General features: G+C 56.8%; 1 protein-coding gene across 2 annotated transcripts; it reads right to left on the bottom strand.

Moving 5' to 3' along the window:
- Positions 1-89: 89 nt before the first annotated feature.
- Positions 90-25,045, bottom strand: MAPK8IP1 (mitogen-activated protein kinase 8 interacting protein 1). Of its 2 annotated transcripts, none has more exons than XM_032111091.1 (12): positions 24,920-25,045; positions 17,689-17,794; positions 9,914-10,147; positions 6,175-6,256; positions 4,776-5,648; positions 4,316-4,391; positions 3,711-3,883; positions 3,315-3,424; positions 3,072-3,191; positions 1,972-2,042; positions 1,544-1,642; positions 90-1,112 (listed from the first exon to the last, which is right to left on the bottom strand). In XM_032111091.1, the coding sequence occupies exons 1-12, from the start codon at positions 25,003-25,005 to the stop codon at positions 1,040-1,042; spliced, it is 2,103 nt and encodes a 700-aa protein (XP_031966982.1). In that variant the 5' UTR covers positions 25,006-25,045; the 3' UTR covers positions 90-1,039. The 2 variants fall into 2 exon arrangements, with proteins under 2 accessions (XP_031966982.1, XP_031966983.1); XM_032111092.1 differs by lacking the exon at positions 24,920-25,045 and adding an exon at positions 19,779-19,880.
- Positions 25,046-26,987: the final 1,942 nt, after the last annotated feature.

The raw sequence follows: 26,987 nt of genomic DNA, 5'->3' as shown, positions 1-26,987 counted from the left end.
TGAGAAGCTCCAGCTCCTCTTGGGGTCCCAAGGGAAAGAAGGAGCCAGGGCCCAAACCCCCTGCAGTGGGAAACAAACAGCACAGTAGCTCTGCTCCATGAACCATCATATTTAATAGTTGTTGCCATCACAGCAGATCCAGCTGAAGCACAAAGACCACTGGCTGCAGGGACCAGGAGAGCTCTTCTACCTCCCTGGTGCTTCGCACGGCTCCCTGCAGGCTTTAGCCCTTCCCTGCCCCACTTCGGGCAGACACCCAGCTTTGTGCAGGGACTGAGCCCCGCTGACCTGGGGTGTCCCTGCCCTGCCTCTGCCACCAGCAGCTTGGGGGAGAGGGGGAAGGGGCAGAGAAAGGCTTTCCCTCTCGAGGGTATAGTTACTGCAGAGAGGTATGAGGGGAATTTTTCTCTCTCCCCAGGGCATGGATACAAGATGGAAGGGGTGGGGACAGAGGCAGGGGAAAGCTGTCTCATCTCATTCTGGCTCTGGCAGAGGAGATTCTGGGGCTTCCTCTGCCACCCCTGCCCAGCAGCCATCTCCACAGGGCCTGGCAGGGAGGTGATCTCATCTCCCAGGCAGGAGCCAGCATGTGGGTCTTGTTTTCTGTAGCTGCTGTCTCATCATTCTGCAAGAGACTGACTCTGCCACTGCAATTAAAAGTCACCCCAGATAGATGTGACGGGAAGCTGTGCCATGGTCACAAGGAGGAGATGCTGTCACCCCAGCCTGCAGCTGGAAAGGGCATGAGCACGCTACTGCCCCCCCCAACCACTCACAAGTAGGGCACCCAGCAGGTGCTTCTCCAATAGAATAAACTAAGAGTATTTTGTACAATAAACACAATTTGTCCAGCCCTCCCCCCTCCCGTCCCCCCAGCCCGAGGAAGGGGAGTCATGAAAAGAGGTGGCGCTCCGTGCCCCGGGGAGCCCTGCCCCGGGCCTGCTCCTCCTCCAGGCTCAAAGCAGCTCTTGTCCATGCACGACACGGGGAAGGGGCGAGACTGCAGCCCTGGCTGTGCAGGAGGTGCCTGTCCCAGCCCCTACTCCAGGTAGATGTCCTCTGTGGGGCACGTGTACTCCACATACTCCTTGTAGAATTGCTGAAAAGCCCTCCTGCAACACAGCACCAGGTGAAGCTTAGCAGCAGCCTCCCCACAAGGCAATTATAGATCCCCGTTTCCATCCTGACTCTCACTCCCTACCCTGTGTCCTGTTTGACACCCCAGCTCCTAGCTCCTCCTGCATTAGCCTCCAGAGCTACCCTCAGAGCCACAGGGTTTCCCTGATTCCCTGCACAGTGCATTACTTTCAGCCATCTGCCTGCAAAGCCTTGCACTGGGACTTGTTCCAGTACTGTCAGGAATATGATGCCCATAGCCCTGTAAGCCCTGGCTCTCACACAAAGCATCTCACTTGAGGGAAGAGGTACCAGCCTGGGGCCAGGTCTGAGCCCCACATGTAGGGGGAGATGGCAGGATTCAGCCTGGCTGTCTCGTTCCTCCTGCCCTTTATGAGCCAGCCTTCCCTGCCCAGCCAGGACTCACCCTACAGACTCTGCCAGTGGCTTCGTGGACTCCTCCGAGACAAAGACATGACAGGCAAATCTGTGGTCAGCAGGGTGCTTGGTGATGAACCCAAAATATCTGAGGGCAAAGAGAGTGGATGTGATTGGACCAGCAGACCAGCAGGCACAGGTACCCCAGCCTCTCTGAGGTGTACCCCCCCTTAAGCATAGGGGTTTGGGACCTGAACCCCCCCCAATAAATCCTACTGGCCATCCCAGGGTCATGCCACTGACCATGTCTGCAGCGCTGGGCTCACAGGGGAAGGGGAGCCCTCCAAACTAGGGCTCTGGGAAACCTCCTTTCCTTCCTAGCCCCAGTTGTGCTACCCCCAGGGAGCAGGAAGGCAGCAAAGCCCCTCTGCTGAGCTACTGCTGTCAGGAGTGGCACCACACTTCCTTGCTACTCACTTGTTGTTCTTTGGATGGTACCCACAAAAGGAAATGTTCTTCAGCTGGAAAAAATGGCTACACTTGTTTACCTGGGGGAGAGAGAGAAGGGAACTGTCAGAGCTTTTCTCCCCACCCCCTGCGGGGCAGCTGGTCTCTGGCCACTGGAAATGCGCATTTGGAGACTGAGGAGTGAAATTAATTGGAGCCTAATCCTGGGCTGCTATCAGCAGCAGTTTCAGGATTGCTCCAAGCACCTGAACAAAGGGAGCTTTTCCAGGCAGCCCTGCTGGCTCTCACCCCAGCTGCCTTTACCGCCACTAGCTCCTGCAGGATTTCCCTGGAGGCCCTGAGTCAGACTGTACTCAGGCTAGAGTCAGTGCTGCTGTTCACCAGCACACACAGCCCTCCTTCAGTAAAAAGGCTCTCTGAAACACCAGGAGATAGAAGGTGAATGGGTAACTTAGAACGAAACAAGTCATTCAAGCCCGGGTGTCAAAGGGTCCCAGCCAGAAACGAAAACTTATTTATACAAGTCTAAAGCACAACCAAGTTGATGGCATCCTCTAGGTACAAGCAAGATTTGTAGGAACCTCAGCCCAGCTCTGTCACAGCACTCAGAGTCATGAGCTACTCCTATCCCCCAGCTGGAAGGGAGGTTTCCCATCAGCTTGCTGCAAAACCCTCACTTGCCTTTGCTCAGCATCCCAACGTGCTCTACTAGGCTACTTATGCAGAATGCTAATCAGCAGCCTGCCCTTGCCAGATAAAGAGATTACAGGGCAGATCTGGAGGACACCACTCAAAATAGTAGCAGAAAGGTTTAGAAGCAGCTGACAGATTACCGGGTACAGCTCAGCTCGAAGCATCCCAGCGCAGTGACATGCCTGGCAGCTGTGAGAGCATCAGCTGGCAGTACTGCCCAGAGCTGGGGCCTCGTGAGGCATAGGAGACCCTGATGGTGGGCCTAAAATGCTGATGATGGTGTTTCTCACACCCTCAGACATGTGGTGGAGACCCTTAATTTTCATATGCAAACATGGCCTGTAGCACATAGGGCACAAGCCAGCTCAGAGCAGCAATCAGGGAAGGGATGAGATGAGCAGAGAGCGGGGCACTACCTTGCTGTGCTCCTTGCAGTCATCAGCTTTCACAGCAATCTTGACCCCGCGCACGCTGATCTCCAGGACACAGCTGGAGGGTGGGTTAAAGTGCACAGTGAGGCGGCGCGTGGTGGCAATCTGCGGAAGAGAGACACAAAGCCATGGGACTTGTGAGCAGTGATGATGATACCCCACTGAGGCTCTGCCCTGCTGCCAGAAGGAGCGGGCGCTCCTGCTCCCTGGGATGGTGTGGGACACTACCTTCTGCATGGCCGCGCAGAGCACATCATTGCCCTTGTGATAGGGAACCTGCACAGAGCCAAGGAACTTCACCCGGAACTGGTCCACCCAGTCGCTGCTCTTGGCCAGAGCTGGAAGAGAGAGCACATGGCAGGGATCATCTCCGGTGACCAGGTATATGGGCTGAGCCCCACCTCCCCCTCCATCTCCCAACCCCTGTGCTTTTCCCTGCCCAAGAAAAGCTTCCCTCAACACCAGGTACCAACTCCCAGCCTCACAGCAGAAGCCACTCATTGCTTCCTGCTGGATGCCCAGTTTGGTCCTCCCCCCAGCCCCCTGCTCAGCACCAGACTGCTCAGCAGGGAGGATGTGGTACAAGATGGAGACATCAGCAGTCTGCACACAGAGGCTTGGTACCTGTTACATGGTCTGTGTCCTTGGTGACTTCAATAGCATAGTAGGCAGGAAAGATGCCCCGATCTCCTGTGCGCATGTTGTAGGCCTCATACCAATAATCTTCTGCCTGCACCTCCACCAGCAAAGGATCATCCACCTCCAGCTCCAGCTCGTCTGCGTGGCGAGGCACAAACCTGGGCAGAGAGGCAGTAGCAGCTGGCTGGCTAGCAGTGCTGGTGGCCTTCTCACTGGCACACTGCTGGGACACCCACCACCAACCCAGGCAGTGCCCTGGTAGCCATAGAGACCTGACACGCTAAATAAAGCATTGGAGGAGGTTTGGGCTCAACAGGCAGCAGCATCCTGGCACCTAATGCAAGGGTATCTCCTATTGCACCACCCAAGCTGCTCCTCAGAGGCTCCAGCTGCCCTCGGAGGTCTTGCCCACGCAGCAACCTGGGCAAATGTTGCTCCTGGGCAGGGCATGAGTTACAGGCACTGGTTTGTTCCCCAGGGCTTCCCACACCAGAAACACTGGAGTTTGTGCTAGCCCCACCTTGGCGGGAGTGCAGCACCAGCTTTCCCCTGCGAGAGGCTGGGAACACTGCCTGTGCCTGCAAGCTCACCTAAAGACAGCACGGTGAGTCTGCTCCTGCTCCTCCCCGTTGATCATGCAGGAGAACAACCCAAAGGACTCAGCACCTGGGGATGAAGGCAGAGGAGGACATGTCAGCATTGAGGGATCATCATCACAGCCAAGAGGACATGGGCTAGGCAGTCTGTTGAGGCTCCCGCAGGATGGCTCATCCAAGATAAAGCTATGTGCTGCCACAGGTGGGAGAGGCATAGCTGGAGCTCCTGAGCAGCCTCAAACACCTACTGCCACCCCCATCTGACACTCACAAAGTTTTTCCAAGCCCTACCATGCCTCCTGGACTACCAGGGACAAAGCCACAGGCTGCAACAAGCAGAACTGGGGCTCATGTCTGCCGGTGGCTTCCTATCTCCTGAGCGTGTACCACGGACAGGCAGGGCTGCCCAGGCAGGCAGCCACCAGCCCACCTCCCCCCAGTGCCCAGCACTCACTGGAGGACCGTGCCCGGCCACTCATGAAGACATTGAGGAACTTCTTGGAGAAGTGGATGTCTGCCTCGGGGGTGGAATCCTCGGAGAGGCAGACTGAGTCACGCTTCAGCGCATCCTCCTCGTACTCCTCGCCAATGGCCGACTCATAGGGTGAGGAGATGCAATTGTCGTAGACTGTGGCCGAGTCGCTCTCATCACTGTAGCCCGAGTAGCACTGCTTGAGGCTGACCAGCTCCAGCTGCACGTTCTCATCCACCACCAGTGTGTATTTGACAGAGTCATAGGAGAGGGCACTGGTGTCCGAACTCACGGAGGCTCTCTGGAGGTTGTGCCCTGGCCGGGAACCACCACTCCCACCACCACAGGAGGCCCTGGGCAGGTTTGTCTTGTCAGGGGAGGACATGTAGTCCAGCACCTCATCCTCCTCGCTGATGGAGGGGTTGGTTTTCCCTGCCAGGGCTGAATAGCCGGAGGTGTCAATGTCAGAGCTGATGGACATGCGGTTCTCACTAGACTGAGACAGGAACGGCTTGTCAGTCTCCAGGGGGTCCGAGTTCTTCTGCACGGGTGTCAGGTAGATCTCCTCTGTGGCCTCCAGCCTCACATCCGTCTGGTAGCGGATACGGTCCCGGTGGGCCTCGGGGCCCCTCGTTACCACCACGACGCTGGCACCATGTGGTGGGGCCCGGCTGGTGGCCTGGTGCTTCTCGGGCAGCCGGGACGAGGCAACGCAGGCTGGGGCCATCTGTGTGGCTGCTGTGCGCCGGCATGGGCTCTCCGTGGATATGCCCCGGTCTTTGGTGGAGGTTGTGCTGTTTTGGTGATTGACCTCATCACTCAGGCAAACGTGGTCATGGGGAGGGGTCTGCTCACCTGGAGGGAGAGGAGAGCAGCATTGACAGCCATGCAGAGGGAGAAGGTGTCCAGGGATGCCACTCAGACTCACGGAATCATAGAATCATTTCAGTTGGAAAAGACCTCTAAGATTCTCAAGTCCAGCCACTAACACTGCCAAGTCCACCACTAAACCATGTCTCTAAGCACCACATCTACACAATTTTGAACACTTCCAGGGACGGTGATTCCAGCACCTCCCTGTTCCAACGCTTGACCAACCTTTCAGTGAAGAAATTTTTTTGAATATCCAATCTAGACCTTCCCTGATGCAAATTGAGGCTATTTCCTCTTGTCCTACTGCTTGCTCCTTCGGAGAAGAGAGCAACTCCCAGCTCACTAACAACCTCCTTTCAGGTAACTGTGGAGAGCAAGATGGACATGCACCCTGCATCCATGTAGTATGTTTTCCCCAACCTCCTGCTCCAGCACCACTTGCCTCAGGCTCCTGAGCACCATGAAAGGGTGCAAGGAGCTGACCCTGGCCAAAAGCCTGAGAACTCACCCGTTTTCAGAGGGGACGACGACCGGGACACCCGCTCCTGCCAACTGTGCTTTTTCCCCAGAGAGTTGTTATTGAGAGTGTCCTGAGGAGAAGAACAAAGCTGCCTTATAGCCCAAACAGTAAACAGCATGTGGCAGGGTGGCACCCATCCCTCCCTGGGTCCACAGCATCCACTCAGCTCCCCTCTCAGCTGGGCATGCTGGGGCACGTGATGCTCGGGGAGACCCCCCGCCAGCCCCACGTCTCACCATGCTGCTGCTGCAAGAGCTGGCATGATGGCTGAAGCAGGGTGGGCAAGGAGCCAGCTGGGCTGAATTCATCCACCAGGGGAACTCAGCTGCAGGAGCCCATAGCTGGACAGTCCCAAGACTAAAAATTCAAGACCTGAGCCTGCCTGCATGCTTTGTTCCCATCCTGCCAGCCTTGCCTACCTTCAAACCACCCAACTTAATGAAATGGGGGAAATCCCAAGGACCAGGTGTTGTGCTGCTGCTCAGCTGGGAGCCAGCTACTGGATAGACTAATGCCTGCCCCTGGAGACATTGGTATTGGGTGTATTGAGGGGCACACACAGATAGTATGTATGCATACAAATCCATACATGCACACACACACACATATACAGCTCACTAGCAGATGTCAATCCTGAACAGCTGGAGAGGAGAGGCAGGATCAGGCCATCCACGCTCCCATGCTTGGACAAATTTCTGTGGGTGCTGTGCCCTGCCTGCCCAGCCCTGGGTGGCTGGCCATGCATGTGCACAAGGGAACATGTGCTCAGCCTCGCTGTAAGACCGGGGGACCAAAGGGCACCAAGTCTCCTCTAACGAGAACCCTCCTGCAGATGGGGGACAAGTCCTCCCTACCTGCCTCCACAGGGTGTGACATCCTGCCTGGTGCAGCGCCAGCCCTCACCCACTCCTTCATCCCCAAGTTCTCCCTGGCTGCACACTCCCAGCCCCTCCTATGGGCACCGAGTGTTTCTGCCCCAGCTGCAGCAGTGGCATTTTCCACACTGTTAGTTTTTGCTCAAGTACCAAAGCCCCACTGGGACTCCCTGGATTTTCTCACGGCCTTATCACCAACCTGCAGCTGTTACCAGCAGCACAGGAGCTTCTCTGTCCTTACTTTGCTTCCCCACCGACATGAAGGAAGCCTTCGCCCCAAAATTCCATCATGCCACACACTGCTGAACCATGCCTGCCAGATCCCTGTCTCCATGTGGGGAGGAGAGACCCCCTTCACAGGGCTTTGGCAACCTCCCACCATGGCCTCCATGAATCCCTCCTGTGCCAAGGCAAATAACAGCACGTCCCTGCTAGCCTTTCCCAGGGACACGATGGGCCGGGATGCAGGCCAGGCAAGCTGTCACAGTGACGGCCTCTGTGTGCAGAGTGCCACAGGGCCAGCACACACAAGCCAGCCTGGCTGCCTGGACTGCGACCGGAGGCACAGCTCACTGAGCCCACCCATCCCACAGGGCCACAGCACTCAGGGGTCTGTAATGCCCAGCCAGGGTGGAGAGACCTTCACAAAGTCTTAGAGGATGAACCTAGCCACTAACAACTGCTGTTTCTTGCCCTCTGGAGAGTTGGGGATGTTCCTCTCACCATTTCCAGGCCACCTGCCTGGAATGATGATCACAGAGCCCAGCAGCAACTGAGACATCACCAGGCTGGATCTTGGCCTCACAAGAGCAGAGGGTGAGATGACGCCTTGTTTTGTGAATGTCCTGTCTGGCAGAGTACCTGGTACCCCAACTGGGCATTCAAGAGAGGATGCACGGCCATGGTCCCTCTTCTGACTACATGCAGGAGGAGGGAGCTGGGCAGGCCAAGAGGATGCAGTGTCTCACAACTGGAGACAGATTTCAGGCTGATCCCCAGGGGATGCCCTGCACCCTGTCCTCTCCTCAGTGCACCACATGTAGACAGGGAGAAACTGCCTCTGGCTAGAGGTAGGCATCCAGAACAGGAATCCCAAGCACCTTACAGCCAGTCCCTCACTAGATCCTACCAACAGCACTATTCTACCTGGCCAGCCATGCCCCAGTCCTGTGCCACCATCCTTGCTAGCTCCAGGCTCCTATTGCCAGCTGCAGCAAAGCCACCTCTCCCATTCCCCACGTCCTCAGCTCAGCTGTGCCCATGCCTCCCAGTGAGCGCCACAGCCTCCACCACCACCGGCTTCCCCTCCTCAACCTACCATCTCTGCAACACCCCCCACCCATCTCTCTCCAGGGGCCTGCTCCCACTCCTGGACACTGTTTGGGACTGAGTGCCTGGGAGAGGGCCCTGCTGTTCCCCACCTCCCCCAGCTGGATGTGGCTGCCACATGCCACTTGCTCCTTGGGGTCCCTGCACAGGGTGGGACAAGGCTGCTGCTGTCCCCTTGTCCATTATGCTCAGTGGGGCTCCCCCCGCCTCCCCAGCCCTGCTGCCTTTGTCCCTGGTGCCAGCTGCCTGCGGGCGCCTATCCTTGGCTCTGTGCCTTCCTCCTCCTCCTCCCACCCATGGCCTCAGGCAGAGAGCTGGCATCAGCTGCCGGTGCTGGGCTGGTGACACCCAGCTCCGACTACTCCCCATCTGTCACCCACGGGGACACCTGCCTCTCACTTCATGCTCCTCGGCTGAACGTCACCGCGACGAAAATCCTCCTACTTGGCAGAAGGCAGAGCTGAACGCAGGAGGGTGGCAAAAATAGCCCTGCATGTCGCACACTTTGCGTGGGTTTGTGAAGTTTGCAGAAATGACAGGGCAAAGGGACTCCAGCCGCTGCCTGGGGGGTCAGCATGCAGGGCACCAGAACACCATCCACCCCAGGGGTGACAGTAACACCATGGCTGTATGGGGCAGGCAGTCTTGGGTAAAACCATCCAAAATCTTGTACAAAATCTGAGCATGAACAAGATAACAGAACCCCCTTGTCCTCCTGGCCACCATTTTGGGCGTTGCTTTTCTGTCTCTCAAATTTTGCACGGGGTTCTGACATTAATGCTTCTCTTGCCAAGCACCACTGCTCAGGAGCTGAGGCCACCAGGTCCCCGCTGCCGGGCATGGGGTACCTGGTGTCACCAACCTGCCCTAGAACCGGTGCTGCCCCAACCTGGGGCAGCTGGAGCCCAGCCAGCTGTTGGCGCCGGCCCTGGGCTCGCCAGCCCGTGGCGTGGTGCCCCGTCCCGCGATGGCTCATTCACGCGTTCGGTATCCATGTCTCGTTTGCTCCCCATCCCACGGGAGCCCTTCGCAGCTCCCACCCTGCCCCTACCACGGCTCTCTGCCAGGCCACTCGGACCCTGCTGGGGCACATCTCAGTCCCGACACGATTCCTCGAGTGTTCCCTCTCCACCTCGGCAGCAGGGATGAAAGAAGGACCCACCCGGCGCCTAAGCCCTCTCAAAGAACCGCCGCCGAGCGCAGTGCTGGGATGCTCGGCGGTGCGCGGGGGCGGCCCGGCAGGGCGTGCTCAGCTCCCCGGCACCTGGGGACCCCCGGGCCCTCAGTCGCTCTCTCCGGCCGGGGGACACGAGCGGCGGTGAGACCGGGGTGAGACCGGCGGTGAGACCCGGGACCCCCGGGCAGCGGAGCCGAGCCCCGCCATCCCATTCTATTCCCCCCACCCGCGCCCTGCCTCCCTCCATCCGCCCAAGACAAAAGCCCCCGGCGGACGGCGGGAGCATCCCCCCTCCTCCTCTTCCTCCGCACCCCCCGATCGCCCCGAGCCCACCATCCCGCCTCACCTGGCTGCGAGGCACCTGCGGGAAGAGGTTGAGGGTTGTGGGTCGCTTCGGCCTGTAGACTTCGGTGGTCCCGGCCGGGGGGTCTTTCTGCAGCGGCTCGGGCGCCGTCTGCTCCTCGGCCGGCGTGTCCCCCGCCGCGTCGATGAGGTCGAGCTGGAGCATCTCGGCCTGCAGCCGGCTGGCCTCCCCGCCGCCCGCCGCCCGGGCCGCGCCGCCCGCCCGGCTCACATGGCCCTGCCGGGATTAGCGCCCGCGATCAGGCCACCGGGCGGGCGGGACGGGCCGCCGCGCCTCCCGCCGGGGCCGGGCAGGGGGGCCGGGGCCGCCGCATCGGCACCCGCGGCCGCTGCCTTTTAAAGGGGCAGCGATGTTATTCCCGCAGCCGGGGAGCCCCGCGCCCCGTCCCCGCCTCCCCGGCAGGTGCGGGCAGCATCCTTCCTCCCTTGCTGATGGGGCTCCCCGGCACCTCATCCCCGGCAGGTGCCTGTCTGTAGGTACATGCAGCCGTCACATTCACTACGAAGCACACAAACGTGCACACCCAGGTTTCATCTCGACATAACAAGGACATTTTTTTTACAGCGAGAACAACCATTCTGCAGAACAACCTCCCCAGGGAAATGGTAGAGTCCTCATCGCTGGAGATTTTCAAGACGCCACTAGAGAGTGTGCCAGATCGTCTCACCCAGACTCCCTTTCCCACACAAGGTTTGGCCAGGTGATCTTTGAGGTCCTTTCCAGCCTAGGCTGCCCTATGATTCTTCCTTCCAAGGCAGACTGTGCCCTTTCTTGGTTCCTGTCCTGGCAGCTGGGACTCACACAAGCATGTCATCAATTTGATCAGCCTTGGTCCACCCCCTGCCTGGAGCAGGTCGCTTGGGGTCTTGCCCATCACACCTGAACATCCTCACAGATGGAGAACTCACCACCGTGTTGGGTACTGGCACTGTGTGCTGCACTACTGCTACTTTTTCTCTCTACGGGGTTGAAATTTTCACTGCACACCTCTGAAGGGAGTCAGGTTCCTTCTTCACTGTAATGCCCACTTGGATGAGCAGCTCCATCCCCCTTGTCTTACTCATCTAGGACAAGCCTTCTCTGCCCGCTCCTTGCTCCTTGCATTTGCATATATCGGGACCTGAGGCCATATGAGAGGGATGCCTGGCACTGGCTGTCCAGTTACCTGCTGGTGATGGCTGCGCTCTGGCTGGCGGCAGCTCCACTCTTTCCCCTGTACCCTTTTGGAGCAGGGTGGCCACCGTGGCCTGTGGGGACTGTGAGGAGCAGGTGCCCCATCCCACCGTCCCAGCTGGGCCCAAGTGCTGAGCCACCACACTGCTTGTGGCTGGGTTGCTGGGCAAAGAGGCACCAATGTTCCCCCCACGTGTGTTTAAAGGTCAGTGGTTTTCTTCCCAAGGCCCCTTCCTTGCATTAACTGGAGCTTGCACATGCACAAGCTGCTGCAGCCAGCAATAAAGGCGGCAACTTGGCATCAGCGAGTTGAATTGCCTGTGTTATCAGCTGTTTGTGGCGACTGCAAGCTCATCAGCAGGCAGAGGTGGGCAAGGGCTGGTTTTTGCAGCTGAACAATATCCACGTCTTCAGCCGCGTGGAGGATGCCCCTTGAGCCATGGGAGAAGAAACAGCCCCAGCAGCTCTGGCAGCCACTCCAAGAGCTCTTGTTGCTACCAGCTCATGACCTGTCAGACAAAAGCCAGCACAGGCAGGGCTCTGCCTGCTGCAGGCACAACACAAACCCTCTCATGAGAGCTATTTCCCGCCAGTGCCCCTGCTGACATTCTGCAGTGGGTGAGCAACTGGAGAAACACTGCCACTGATACTCGTCCTCTTGAGGCTTTAAACATTTAAATCCCTTGTTTTGAGCATTAGCCTCCATGCCACCAGTTCTGCATTTCTGTGACACCAGTCTTCTGTGACAAATCACATGGATTTTAACAAGGAAACCGAGGCACGGGAAAAGAACTGGAGGGAAATGCCAACTGAATAGATTATACCTAGCCAAGGTGGGTGTATTGGAGTCAGCTGGTGACATTCAACCTAGACTGCTAATGATGCTGCTTCCATAATCCTGTAGCTGTAGCAATCACTTGGAAAACTCACAGAGGGAAAAGTCCCAGAAGGATTCAGAAAAGCAGATCTGCTCATTCTGAAGAAAAGGGCACCCTAGCAGGGGTGCAGCATTCCAGGTTCAAAAGCTGGGAGGAAACTACAGCCACTGCAGGTATTATTTATGGCCTGTAGCTCAACAAAGTGATTTTGAAACCCCACAGAAATCAATCACCTTACCATGTGAGTGAGACATGCAGTGATCTGCAAAGCAAGAGGGGGGACTAGACATTGGGAAGCCTTTCTAACTGCAAGGACACTGCTCCACCAGAACAGACTGTCTCGGGAGCCCTCTAGGAACAAGTTCATGTCACCTAAGGTCATCTTGAGCATGCTTATGTCTCAGCACAGATGCAATGGTGAGGTGACTTCCCAAAGTCCCTTCACCCTGTGGGAGAGATCAGGGTGTGTGGGAGAGCAGTACCAGTGCCCAAATCTTGCAGCAGGATGAACACAAGATGCACACCCGGCCCTCAATGCAGTCACGGGGACACTCGTGCTTCCTCACAGACCTATCCCTGGGACAGATGTGATGCTGGTGATCCTACCTCCCACCTGCATGGTGCCGTCCCAATGGCAAAAAGTCCCAGTGCCCAGCAACTAGTCTCTCTCTGATTGTCCCAATGTTGTTATCCATGGTTCCAGGGGGCTGCAGCAGAACGAGCCCTGCTGCAATTGAGAGGTGCTGGGATCACCCCTGGAACAGTGGTCTAAGCTGGGGAATCACCTGCGTGGGGGCTGCTGCCCACCTGAGGAAGCTGCTTGCTTCCCTAGGAATGAAAGGCTCTTGCAAGAGGAGTGGGGTGATATGCAAGATGTTGCTTGAGTGATGAAAGGCTCTTCCCTGCTCCCCCACTCTCACAGCCTTCACTGTCAGAGGAGGAGTGGCAAAACCTTCAGCTGGGAAAAGCATTTTGTGAGCACAGGGAAGCAAGGGGGACTTGCCAAGCAGAGGGCACAACTGTACCCCCCTCCCTACCACCGGCTGGCTTCAAAGCACCAGGAGGAGCCTCTCTGCCCCAGCCTGGCACAGCCACAGCTGGCCATGGATCACATTCATGGCACAGCCTGTGAAAAGCTGCACGGGATAAGCAGCCACTTTGGTGCCCTATCCTTTGCTCCCAGCCTGCGCATCCAGCTCCCCACCAGTCCCTGGATCACAGGGTCATGGCAGCTGCTTCCCTCTTTGCAGTGAGTCCCACTGGCCTTCCAGGAGCGGCTAGCAGCAGTGGCACACTTGGATCAGTGATGCTGAACATCAAGAGAAAGCCCCTGGCATTTCTAGCAGTATTATTATGCTGAGAACACATAGTGTTTTGGGTTTTTCCTCCACATATCTGTATCTTCATGGCTCGGTCAGACGTTTTCATGGAGATCCATGAAGGCTCAGCACAGCCCTGTGTCAGCTCTTTTCCCTTTGGGTGCTTGTTCTCATGCTCTTAGGTATTTCTAAGAAAGGTGTTTCTTTTTTAAATTTTTTTTTCATTCCTGCATTAACCATTTTCCACAGTTCCTGGAAAATAGATGAGGCACTAAACTCTTATTAACCTCTGCCTGGCTGTTTGCTGGGATCCATCTTGCTGAAACCAGGGTTTGTCACCCTGGATTTCCAAACCACTAAAACAAGGCCAAACCCCAAGTCTGGTGCTTTTGTTGCAACCATCCCTCTCAGCAAACCTGACTGCTGCCATTGGTGAGGTGGAGGATGTATCCCTCACCGTGGTGGCCCCTGCTCCTTCGCAGCTGGCCTCCTGCCTTGCCATTCAACAGCCCCAAAGACACCTCTGCTCCTCCTCCAAGCCTGCTCCTCAGCCTATCCCTCGCTTCTCTTTTCATTCACTGGGGACTTCTTGTTGAAATTAAGGCTTTTTTCAGCCACATGTGGGATTATTCCTCATTCTTAGTACATGGTCTCCCATCCATGAGGTGTGGGCCTCATCAGTGGATAGTTCCCTCTTGCACAAACATCAGTCTATGCCTCCTTGCAGTTTCTGTGTGTCTAAGCCACTATTTCTGAAGAGCTGCTAAAATAGCCGATAATGAGGTCATCTTTGTTTTTCTGGGACCAAAAAAAACCCAACACCCATCTCTGTTTGGGTGTTGACCTCTGCACCAGCTGCCTGTTCCTGCCACAGGGTTTTGTCATCAACCAGATCTGCCCAGACCCCCCACCTCACCAAGGTCACTGACTGTCCCCCCCCAAGAGTCACTTTCGCAGCCCTCGGGCAGGGTTTATCCCCTTGTTCCTTGTCAGTTCTTTTCTGCTTGCTGCTGAGTTACTGTGCCTGCCCATCTCTCCAGAGACACACCGTTGGGCAGCTGGATGACTCCAGCCCCATGTCTCATGGTGCTCCCCACATCCTGCTTCCCCCTTGCCCATCGCTCTCTGCTCTGGTGTGATCCAGTGAGCCAGCAGCTTGCTTTCACCTCACATTGCTCCATTGCCAGGCTTTCACCAGCTGCCTGGCACTGCAGGGGTGACCCGGGCCAACCCTCCACCCTCCGTACCACAGCTGCTCTGTGGCACTGGCACCAGGAACTCACCACAGGCAGGGCATCAGCATGGCCCCCTCACGCCCTGGTGCCAGCGTCCCTGACTCGCCACCCCCAGGCAGCCCCACACGATGCAATTAGCTGGCTGATGCTGCCCGCTGGTCATTACTGATCTGCTGGCCCCCGCGCCGCGTGCACACCCGGCCAAGCTGCTCCCTCTGGGCCTGACTGCTTCCATCAGGCAGATCCTGCAACCGTGGCGCCCCGAGCTCGCTCTGGATGGCAATCAGCTTGGAAAGCTCCCTGGCTGTCGCCTTTGACATTCGGGATTGAAAAGGCCCTCTCACAGCCATTGTTGTCACCACTTTCGGTTCTGCTCCTCGGGCAATCCTCAGTGTCCCATATAAACCATTTGGACATATTTTTAGCAGGCATTTTTCCTGAGCGTGATAAGCTTCCTCCTTTGCTGTGTTTATGAATAACTCATTGCTTCCCCTACGGCAGCCTCGCATCCCCCTCCCGCCCCAGCAGACTCTCAGTGCACCCAGACATTTGTGTAAAGCAGCTCTGAGCTGTCCCCAGGGAAGGCATGCGGCTCGCTCCCAGAGCCTGAGCAAACCCTCTCCTGAGGGTCAGGCCTCTGTATTGCAGCACAGGGATGCAGGAATGCCCGAGTTAACTGTTTCAAATGGGCAAAAGGGACTGTTTTCCCCCTGCCTCAAGGAAGGGCTGCAGCAGTTGTGCTTCAAGTCCCCCCTTCCTGCCAAACTTCAGCCAATGGCTGGCAGTCTGTAGAGAAAAAAAATCCTGCTCTGAGCCCAGTGGTGCTATCAGCAGTAGGGAACTGGGACGGGTAATGGGAAGAATCCAGCAACACACCCACAGTCTCTGTCTGCCTCACCTACTGCAGGCAAGAGGATCTTCCCAATGCCGGGCCCTCGCCGTGGCTGTGCCCTCATGGATGCCCAGCACTGGGTTTGCCCTTGGTTTGCCTGCAGCATTATCCCTCCTTCCTTTAGCATACACAGCCCATGAGCCCAGACTGTCCCGGGGAAGTCTGGACATAACATCCTGAAGCAGGAGGAGGCTGCAGTTGGAGCAGAGATATCAAGCAGCAGCCCCATATCTGGGAACAGAGAAATTTGTGCTGGGAAGGTCATGAATTAGACCAAGGAGCACAGCAAGACACCTTCACCTCCCAGAGATGAGGTCTGCCTGTACCTTCCTGCCTGCAGTGAGGGATTCCAAACGACACAAATTCACTTTCTAATTTTAAATCTGCGACAAATTCTTGTGCCTTTCCTGTCCTCGCTGGGTCTTTATCAGTTTTGCAGAGGAAGTATTTCCTCTGAGGGACAGAATGACGCTCAAACCACTTGGCTGCTCCTCCAGCATTTGCATCCTTTAGCATGAAACACATGGACAAAATGCAGAAACTCTGTGTTGAGAGGTATTAGTTCTTAGCTTAAATAAGTAAGTTTTAAGTAGAATGAGTTAGAATGGGTTCACAGAGTTATAATACTGTGTGATCTAGTATGTTGTTTGCTCAGCTTTACTTGCCTAGCATCAGTAGCTGGATCTGCTGAAGCCTTGAGCTGCAAGCTCTGAGTTTACACCTAGAGATGTTTTTGGCTGGAATTGAGTTAATTCTCCTAGTAATTTTCCTAGTAGCTGGTACAGTGCTGTGTTTCGTCTTTCTTATGAGACGAGCATTGATACCACACTGATGCTGCTATGGTTGCTGCTGAGTAGTGTTTATCCCAAGCCTAGGGTTTTTTATTTCCCCATGCTCTGTCAGTGAGCAGGTGCACCAGAAGTACAAACCAGAAGACAAGGAGACTCCAGCTGTCAGCAGAAGCTGTAACTCCACAAGATAAGAACAGTGTATGGCCTGCCTGCACAGACACAGAGAAAGAACCCAGTAAGATGTTAGAAGACCCCAGACCAAAAATCACCATTGGACCAAGAGGTGCATGGGGAGTGTCTGAGGAGTGGGTGCATGAGCTGTAAGGGTACAACTGCCCAGGGATTTCTTTGTTCAGGGTCCCTCTCCACAGGCACCCAGCTTGAGCTGACCTGCTGCTGTACCTCTAAACTATTTATTTTTAGAAAATCTGAGCCTGGGGCTTTGCTACAAGAAACCTAGGGTCGAGCCTGAAGGAGGAGGTGTCAGCCTTAGAGTAAGTGTGTGTTTGAGTGAGGGGTCAATAAGGGCACCTGTCAGCTTCCTGGAGCTGCCCACTGCAAAGAGATTCTGGTCCCAGCAGTTAAAAGTCTCAGGTGGTGTGTGTGTGATTCCTGGTGTGAGAATGCTCAGGACGTGCCTTTTCCTTTAACACTTTAAAATTCCCTGCATTTTTTCCAAACCCAATGTAACTATCAATTTATCTCCACATTTCTGCCCCCATGGCCTTCTAGGTAAGTTCAAATAGTGGTGTGAACCCCACCAGGTTCTTGACAGTGTGCTCTGAGATGGATGGGAGACCCAGCTGCAGCACCTGCACAGGCTTCCCAGCTCCCATGTTTATTCCACCTGCTGCCTGCTGGGGTCAGAGCTACCTCCTTCATCCCTGTTTTGGGAGCCTCCAGGTCTCCAGCCTCCCAAAGACCTGTGAACAGCTCTAGCTAAAGCTAGCTAGGAAGCCACAAAGAACACCTCGGGTGAGCAGAGGACAGCTCTCACCATGCCAGTCCAGCTGCATCCCCATGTCCAGGGGACAGGAGGCACAGCCTATGTGGGACCTTTGGTGCCACCTTGCAAATGCGCTTGATCCCTGAGCATGCTTGTCAGGTGCCAGATGCTTGCTGGTCATCCTGCTCAAATGGGGACATGCCCCCATGTGCACCCAAATCCTCAGGCTCATCCCTGAGGTATAAACTCAAACCCCTATAGCACAGTGGGAACCAAAATGCACCAGCTTTGAGATGTTTTTTTTGTCCCCGGAGTTTGTCTGGCTCAGAAAGGATCTGCACTGTGCTGGAGTGAGGAGAGGGCACTGCCAAGCAGAGGGGATTAGGGCCATGGCAGTGGGCTCTTTGAGGAAGTATCACTCATCTGGGGATCTGGTGGTCCTGCATGGGGGCTGATGGTCCTGCCAGCCCCCCTGGCACATTCTGCCCATCCCTATCTTTCTCCCCATCCCCAGTGCACTTACCCGGGTGGCCAGGCTCTCCTTGCAGTGCAGGCTGATTCCACACTCATCAGTGATCTCAGAGAGGTCTTCATCCTCAAACTCCTCAAGGCTGATGTCATGGGTGAGCCTGGAGGGAGTGGAGATGGCATGGTCACACACTGCCCAGTAGTGAACAGGAGGGTGCAGGGTGCCATGGTGCCATGGGCTGGGAGCACTGACACCCTGGGAGAGGCTCTCCCAGTCTCTACTGGGAAGAAAGACTGGGAAGGCAGCTCGGTCCCAGAAGGGATAGGTCTGTCCCCATCCAGTGGCTGGGCTTGGCATGGTCCGTGGCTCTTGGGAGGCAGGAGGAGTGTGTCCCAAAGCAGTCCCTGCCTGACCAAAGACAGCAGGGACCTGCAGGTTGGGAGAACATGGACAGTACAGCCAGCCTTATCACAGGAGGTTTGTTCTGCTCACACCATCCCAGGGAGCTGCTGGGATTGTCCCAGCTGGGCACAGACACCCAACAGGGCAAAGGTCAGGGGTACAGGAAGGAGAGAGGCTGGGGGTCCTGACAGGGCACAGCTGGAGGATGGACCGGCTGGGACAGGTGACCACATCAAGACCCACAGAGCTTGCAAGCACAGCAAACCCCTCAGCCATGGCATGACCAGACCCTGAGCTGCAGCTGGGGGCATGGCCCAGCCCAGGTGCCTGCAGTAGGAAAGGGCAGCAATTTCCCTCTACACAAAAATCACCTCCCAGGGTTACTATGGGCATCTCTGTGAACATCGGTGCTGCTGAGCTGGCCTGCACGGCCTCAGGGGCCCCTTAGAGCTGCCAGGCCCAGCCACATGGACTCATTACACCCCTTCAAAACAAGAGATATCCTTTTAGCAGCTGAAAATGCGCTGATGAGCCCCGGGAGAGTGGTGAGGTGCTCCTGGTTTCTGAGCATTAAAACATTTCAACACGGTGGTACCAAAATGCTCTTCTCACTTATTCATTACCACAGGGATAAATAAAAGAGCCCAACTCAAAAGTCCTTGGCCAACCTACTCAGACCCCTGAGTTTTGTCTGGAATGGCCATGGGCACTGCTTTGCTTGCCACCATTTCCCTTTGCTCCCAGCTCCTCCAGCTGGGAGATACTTGGTTGAAAGGGCTATGCCAAGCCCATCACCCCTCTCTAGCTTGGCCCCCAGCAGTGCCGTGAGAAAGGAATGAGAATGGTGTTTTGTGACCTGCAGAGCTCCCGCTCTCACTTTAAGCACTGCTTGCACATCTTGGGGCTCCCCCCTGCAGCGGCACCAACCCATCTCCCCTATCCCAGGTCCTGGAAAGGGAAAAGAGCAGGAGAAGACCATGGGGGAATCAGCATCCTCCCTCTGTATTTCTGAGGACCCCACTAGTAGTGGTCTCCTGGGGTGAAGACAACTGGGAACAACCATACCCCTGGAGGCAGCCCCTGCAAGACACATCAGGAGTGCAAGGACACAGCCTTCAGCACAGGGTGGGATGCCTCGACCCCCCTTCGCCCACCTCCTCCTGCTCCCCATGGGAGGGAGGCAATGCAGAGCAGGAGGCTCATGATGAGCCTTCAAAGCACAGATTGATTTCTTCTCCAGTTACACGGGTCGCCAGGGTGGGACATGATCCATTGCTAAAGCTCAGGGCCTCCACCCGCCATGCTGTGGGAGTGCAGTGGGAACTGCGGGATCCCAGTGAGAGGCACAGCATTGCCGAGGGGCTGCCAGGGGCCCCTGGCTCTGCAGGAGCAGCCTGACAGGGTGGCAGTGCCCCCCCACTCTGGGATGGGGACAGGCAGCCCTGTCCGTGCTCGCAGGGATGGGGAGATGCTGAGCAGTTGCCCAGCACTGGCCCTGCCTGCCAGTGCTGAGGCACAGCAGGATGTGTCCAGATGCCTTTTGCCACTCTGGTGCCTGGCTGTCACAGAGCTCCCTGCGCAGCCAGGAAAACTTTGAGCTCAACTGGGTGCCAAGTTTCCTCCTGTCCTGTGGCCATCACTCACAGAGAAGGGTGATGCGCCCAGGAGCAAGGGGCCGCCCCTCGTTCCCCTGCATGCCCACGAGACGGTCCCCCCTCCCCTAGGCCCAGCAGGTCCCCTACCATTTCTCCCACTGATCTTCCAGCCAGCTCTCCTCCTCGGTGCTCGACTCCATTTTCAAGGGCAGCTGCATTGAGGAGGACCCCCCTTCACTGGGGGACACACTCCCACACCAAAAAAAAACCCCAGGCCCGCTGTGAGGAGTAGTGAGGGAGACGACAGCTGAGCCTTGGGTGCCTGCTGCCTCTCTGCCTGCCCCGTCGCAGTCTGTGGCTGCCGGCGCTGCTCTGTATCCTCACTGCGCAACCTGGGGAAGCTCATTAAAAATAGATGGAATCAGCTGTCCTGGAGGGGGAAAAAAAAATAAAAAAACAACTTCCCCAGCTGAGCCAGCGCCAAGTCCCTGCACTCTGCTGGGGATGCTGACTGCCTCTGTCTGCCAGCCAGCCAGCCTGGCTCCTGGTCTTGCTCCAGCACTCGGCTCCTCAGCACCCACAGTGGGCACAGGGGATCTGCTAACCCCGTCATGGAAACCTGCACCACCTGGCCTCCTCCTGCCCTTGCAGCACTGCTGTCCCCCACAGCAAGGGGACACAGACAGGAGCGTCTGTCCAGCTTCTCAGCAGGCAGAGTGAGGTCACTCACTGGTGCAAAGGCCAGAGTGTTTCCAGCACAGCAGGACCAGTGTCATGGCCAGCTGCACTTCCGAGCCCAGGGGAGCACCTTCGCCAAGGGGCAAGCCCAGCCAGCGCAGAGCAGTGCTGCCAGCACTGCCCCTTCCCTGTCTGCCCCCACCTAACACTCCCGCCTCAGGCAGGATCATCCCTGGGCTTCCCGAACCTCTAACCCATGTTGAGGGCCAGAGAAATACCTGGTGAGCTGCTCTGCCAGCTCCCACCCCTCTTCTGCTGATGAAGGAAAGAGGGGTCTTTCCCAGGAGGGGCCATCAGGTGTTGGTGACAAACTGCTGGCACAGTGGCCTCAGATAATCCTCCACCACCCCCATGCCTCACAGACCCACTCACCCCTTGCCCCATCAGGATGATGCCAAAGTAGCTCTAGAAGATGCACCCACCATGACTCTGAGATGGGGACAGGGCATCCCCCTCCCCACCAGCTGCATCCCCTTTGATACACAGTGGAGTGGCATCCCCACTGCCACCCATCACAGCACTGCTCTCCTGCCTCTCACTGACACCCACTCCAGCAGCTTCAAGTATTGAGTGCATCTCCCACCGCCTATTTGGGACCCAGCTTTGCTCCTGGACAGATCAAAGTGGGTGATGTCCACAGGAGCCCAGCTCAGGGCCTGGAGTGCCCTGCTGAGCTAACCTGTTGCAAGCTCTCTCCCCACCAGTGCCACACCACTGGTGAATGTCACTCATGATACTATGGTCACTGTCATTCAGCCCCACAAGAACAGCATCCAGGACTCCATCTTCCCTATCAGCTCTGCCTGGAGGCACCTCATCTGCTTGAAACCTCAATTAATGCAATGAATAAAGAAATCTCTACCTCTGTATTACTCGCGCCCTTTGCTCCTCTCACATGGATGCTCCAGGACTTCCTAGGAGATACAAGGAAGGTTTTGCATTACCACCCCTGCCTTTCTTTCTTGCTTCTCAAAGAGGCTAAAAATACCAGCAAAATGAAACAGCTCTGACTCCTCTCAGCTCCATCATTGGCAGTGAAAGTCTGAGCAGGACTTACATGTGTTTTTTGGCCAACTTCCCTCTCCAGTGGCCATGGCATCACAGGTATGTGGGAGTCTGTCCCCATCTGTGAGGGTGGGAGAACCCTACCCTTGCAGGTTATGGGTGCTTTCCTGAAGGATGTGCCAAGAGGCACCCGAAGGCTGGCAGCCCTGCTGTATGCATGAGAACTGATAAACTTGGGATTCTCAGGAACTGTGAGAGCAAGAGTACACCTGTGGGTGCATGAACGGAGGCAGACGTTACCTGTGCATGGCAGGAGCAGCTTGATCACAGTCCTAAGAGCAGCCTTATACTCACTCCTGGCTGCTGTGCCTCTCTTGACCCCATCCCCTGCCGGGCCACTGCCACTGCAGGGGATTTTCCACGCAGGGGTTTGGCCAGGGCAACATGCTGTGATGAAGCTGGGGGCTCCAACGAGCCCAGCAGCCCAAGCCACACTCTGACAGTCTGCTGTCATGTGCTGTGTGCAAGTCCTGTAACCAGCACCAGTGGAAAAAATAATACTAACCTACATTAGGCTGGCCCCTGTCTTTTTCTTCCATCTCAATGGCCACAGAGACTGCTTTATTTGAACCGAGGAGAAGGCGCCTCTGTCTCTCCATCAGAGGAAGACAGCGCTTTTGTCTCCCCTCACAAGAAGACAGGTAGCCCCATTCCGATGCCCAGCTCATTCATTGCCTCCAAACAGGCTTTCCTGACAGCTTCAGATGAGCACGACAGACACATGAAACAAACCACAGCGCAAGAACTGATTTTTGCCTCAGCCTGAAGGTGCGTCTTTGAACTTCCCGACAAGATGTGGAGAACTTCTTCCCCCAGAGACCCCCTCCCTTCCCAAAGGGCTGTGATTTCTGACAGGACTCCCCTTCCCCTCTCTCCTGACCTATGCAAATAACTCCCTAAGGGTTTCTTTCCCTAGGAGCCTTCCTGTCCAGTAGCCAGATGGATGCCCTTTGCTTTTATCAGGGAAAGCTGAAGGAGATAGCAGGGATCAGTCAGTGACCTCCTCCCAGGTTCCAGCTACATTAGAGCCACAGTCCTGGGGGCAGTGGGGCAGGCAACACCGTGAGCTCTGCAGGGCCCTGCAGCCAGCTGCACCCCAGCTGTGCCAGCTCTCCCTGCCCTCTAGTGCTGGGTAGAGGGACCCCCAACCCAGAGAGGCCCCAGAGAGCCCCTCACAGGAAAGCTTGCCACAAAGCACCACCAAAGCTTCTTCGCAGGGCAAGGAGCTGCAACAGTGTCCCAGAGAAAGATGTTAAGGAGCTCCGGTGAACACAGACTCTGCTGGGAGGCTTTGGAAAGCTTAAGGACAACAGGGAGGCTGGATGAGAATAACTTTTCTGTCTCCTAAAATTTCTTTGCTGTCTCCTAAAATGCTGTTATTCTTGTCGTGATGAACAGACACCTCTGGAGGACCTCCTGGCTAAAGGAGGGATCACCTCACCATCCTTTTCCTCCCACTTCTTCTCAGACAACACCAAACCATCACTGCCAGGCCACTATGCTTGGTCTCTTCAGAGCTTCAGTCTCCTTGCCAGCCAGGACCAAGCCCTCTCTCAATTCAAGCCAACCAACACCTAATGCTTGTGCTGGCGTGTCACCACTCGGAGCTGGGAGAGCAGGTGCGTGTACCAGAGGGCAGAAATCTGAAATACCTCATCCTGCAGGCAGCAAGCAGGGGCAGCAGGCAGGGCTCACTCGCTGCCAGCCGTGGTCTGAGCCTTCACCCTGAACCACACTCATCGCTGCTGGGTCCAGCTCATCTGCAGGGCACAGCCCCTCGCTGAGCCCCACAGCAGGGATGCAGGACCTGGGACATGCCCAAACCAAGCTGTGACATGTAACCCTGCTTGTGTTTCACTAGGATGGCTCCCTTCTCACATGATACTCCAGCCACAACATCGCCTCTGATCTGCCAGACCCTGCCCCAGGCTCAGACACATCACTGCATCTTCTTCCACTCCAAATCTTACACCCTGATCTCGGTGCCTGGGGAAGATTTTGCACTCCTGCCTTGATTCCCCAGTTTTCCACCCAGCTGCACAGCCTCCTTCATGGAGATCAGTTCTTCCCTGGAGCAGGCTGGCAGCACACGAGGCTCTTTTTCCAAAGGTCTGAGGCACAGCAAGAAGCAGCAGCTCATTCTCCCTCCCAGGGCATCGCTGCTTGCTGGGGAGCAGGAGGGTGCCCAGGGGACAGCCGCTGCATCCAGGACAGCGCCAGGTGGTAGGCCCAAGGCTGCTCAGCAGCTCAGCCTCCGGCCCCCGGCTCGGTGGCCAAGCCCCTTTTCCGTGGTGGATGATTCCAGAGGCAGCGTTTCATCGCTGGCTTTGCAGGGTACACCAGCCATGTTGCAACAGCTCCCAGCAGCTCTCGCAGGCAGCGCTGCAATAGGAGGCAGCTGCCAAAGACCCGGAGCCACCAGCAAAGGGGGTCCAGAAACAGAGCCCTTCAAATATAAATTGCCTGAACACCACCTTTGCTCAACTGCACCCGCCTGTTTCCTCGCAGGGACCCACGGGTTCCCCAGCCTCAGGGGCTGGGCCTGATGGAGGAGGGCACGATCTTAGCTGTGGTCTCAAGTGTGGACCGGCCCCTCCTTTCCTCCCAAAATCTCAGCATGCAAAACAGCTAGTACCATTCCCCCCTTTCAGGCAGCTCCCCTCCAGCACCCCCGGGTGGCAGAGGCAAGCAGAGAGCAATGGCTGACGAGGGCACGGCTGACAGGAGCAGCGAGCCTCCCCTGACAGCAAGCGAACACCGTACCTGCAGGCAGGGGCAGGGCTCCTCCCTCACCCACCCAGCACATCCCTGTCCCAGAGCTACCCTCAGCAGGTACCAGAGGCTCCAAAACCCCCAGGCATCCCTGGCCTGGCCCATGCCATCGGAAGTCCGTGTGACAAGCCTCATTGGGTTTCGGAGGAGACACAGCCCCCTGCGTCCCAAATCGATGGGAGCACTTGGTATTGCTAAGAGGATCAATTCTGGCACTCTCCCACCGTCTCACTTGGGGTTCCTGTTTCACAGGGGTAGGAAGGAAGCAGAAGCACCTGGGATTTCTAGGAAAGGACTAGAAAAAGGCTTTCCTTGGGGAGAGGAGTGAGCTGAACCTTTTTTCTTTCATGAAGAAGAGGTGTTTGAAGAGGAGGTAAGACAGGTAAGGGGGCGGGGGTGGTGTGTGGAGGGGGACATGAGGCCAAGCAGGGGGCTGGGAAGCTGCAGTGGTGTATGGATGGGGTGAGGGCCAACATGGCTTGGGTGGGCGGGCTAAGCAGCCGTGGGGGGGCTGGAGCGATGTCTGCGGTGGGGGTCCGCGGTGGCTGGGGCGGGGGGCCGAGGGGAGGCGCGGGCAGGGGGCAGAAGCACTGGAGGAGGCGGGGGCCCGGCGCGGCGGTGCGGGCGGGGGCTGCAGCAGATGGGGAGCGCTGCCCCGGACAAGGGACAGGGGCAGCCCCGAGAGGGTTCCGCGGGGGGACGGCGGCCGGTACCTGAAATTGGGGGGCGAGGCGAGGTGCAGCCCCAGGAAGGGTGAGGAGGCGGGCGGGGATGCAGCTCCTTTCTCTCGCTCCGCCATTCTGTGGCTCTCTCCATGCAGGCGGAGGGCGGGCGGGAGGGAGGGAGGCAGGGAAGGAGGGATGAAGGGAGGGGGATGCTGGCGGTGCCGGCGGGGAGGGACATACCTGCCGCCGGGGCGGGGGGAGCGGGGGGCGCGGCCCGGAGGCTCCATCCCGCGGCTCCCGGCGGCAGCTGCAGGACAGGCACGGCACAGATGGGAGCGTCACCTCGCACCCCGACCCCATCCGCTCCCCCCGGCCTCGGGGAACGCCGGCGGGGCAGATGTGCCCGCAGCTGGAGACTGCACCCTCAAGGGCAGGTGCAGGGGACTGCCAGGGTCTCCCAAGGCCGGGAGAAGCAACCCCAGGAGCGGGGCCGGCTGGCCGAGCGGGCAGGCAGCAGCCCCGGGAGAGGGGCTGGACACAGAGAGCCACTTGCAGGGGTCTCCTCGGCAGCGGGGAGGTGCCTGGAGGCAGCAGGAGCAGCAGGAGCAGGCACGCTGCGCTTTGGCACCCATGGCAGGTTTGCAGCACCTGGCAACAGGTCTGGCAGCCCCAGTACAAACCCTGTCCGTGTCGAAGCTTACCAGGGCTGCAAGCACCGCAAAGGGAATTAAAGAAGCAGCATACACATGCCTTCCACAGGCACAAAGGAGGGGGAAAATGCATCTCAAGGTTTCAGGTATCTCCCCAGAAAGGGCAGACCCACTTTTGCATCCAGCTATGTCCCAAGAAGCATTTTATCTTGGGTGGGTACTCATTGCTGCTACCCTTCCTTACCAACCTGAGCAGGTTTCTTTCCCCTGCCTCCCCTCCCCAAGCTTTGCAGGCTATCTCAGAAAACTGTGCAGGCTCTGCTGTGCACAGATATGGACAGCATCAGTATTTTTAGGTCCCAAGGCTACTTCTGTATCTGAATGGGAGAACTTTCCCTATTCCCTGGGTGCCCACTGTGCTCCCAGTCCCTGTGACAGTCCTGGATGGCACAAGTGGCACTTCTTTAGCAGTTCAAATGTTAAAGATACACCCAGTCTCATCAGTGTTTCTCAAACCACAGAGCTGACTGCCATTGAGGCAATGGTATTAGTTCTTGGCCAAGACCCAGGATGTCAGCTGCTCCTCCAGAGAAGAGCAAGCAGAGCCCTCCAAGGCATACAGTCCTGCTCTCTCTCTCAGGAGTCTTGGTCTCCTGCCAGGCAAACTGGAAAGAGATGTTACTCCCGGGCTAGCGTGGAGACAAACGCACACCCCCAGGGTCACCATGCACAGGTAACCCTGGGACAGCCTCCTGAGGATGATCTAAGTATTCCCTTTGCCATTTGGATGCACAGACTGAACTGTATTACATGCAGGACCCAAGAGACTCACTGGCATTCATTCAGGGAGCCTTGGGGGAGCTCCATCTCCAAACACAAACCCCACCTACCAAAATATGATTTCTCTGCAGCATGGCTGTCATTTGGCCTCTGACCTGGGGCAGAAGGTAAGGATGCTGCCTCATCCCACAGCCAGATCACCACCACCGCAGCTCACCTTCTGCTTGGATGCAAGCACCAAAAGCTCACCCCTTAGTGATGTGACCTTTAGTCAGGTTACCAGCCCTGGCTCAGGCTGGCCTGGCAGGAGACCCAATTTGACCTTTCTAGCTGCACTACTGTCAGCCAGGTCTATTCCTTAGATGCACAGTAGAGCACAGGGCCCCTGGGAGAGTGCACGCACATCTGCTGCAAATTAAGAGACCACACTTCCGTCCTAGCCAGCGTCTCTGCTCACAAGGCATCTGCTGATTTTTCTTTCTCTTTCAAATTCTCCAGCTGACCATCAGGTTCACCTCAGACCAACTGTTCTCAGTCTTAAAGGAAACCTGAGGGAAGGTTATGTGCTGAGAGACATTTTCCTGCTCCTCTCCCCCAGCTGAACCACCTGATCTCCACCTAGATGCAGCTGTGATACCAGAGCAGCACTCTGCTCTCTTTCCATCAGCCATCCTTCTCACTGCTCT

Source organism: Corvus moneduloides, chromosome 6 (genome assembly GCF_009650955.1).
Source record: "Corvus moneduloides isolate bCorMon1 chromosome 6, bCorMon1.pri, whole genome shotgun sequence".
NCBI lineage: Eukaryota > Metazoa > Chordata > Aves > Passeriformes > Corvidae > Corvus > Corvus moneduloides.
Note: the sequence above shows the minus strand (reverse complement) of the source record. Positions and strands in the feature narration are given on the sequence as shown.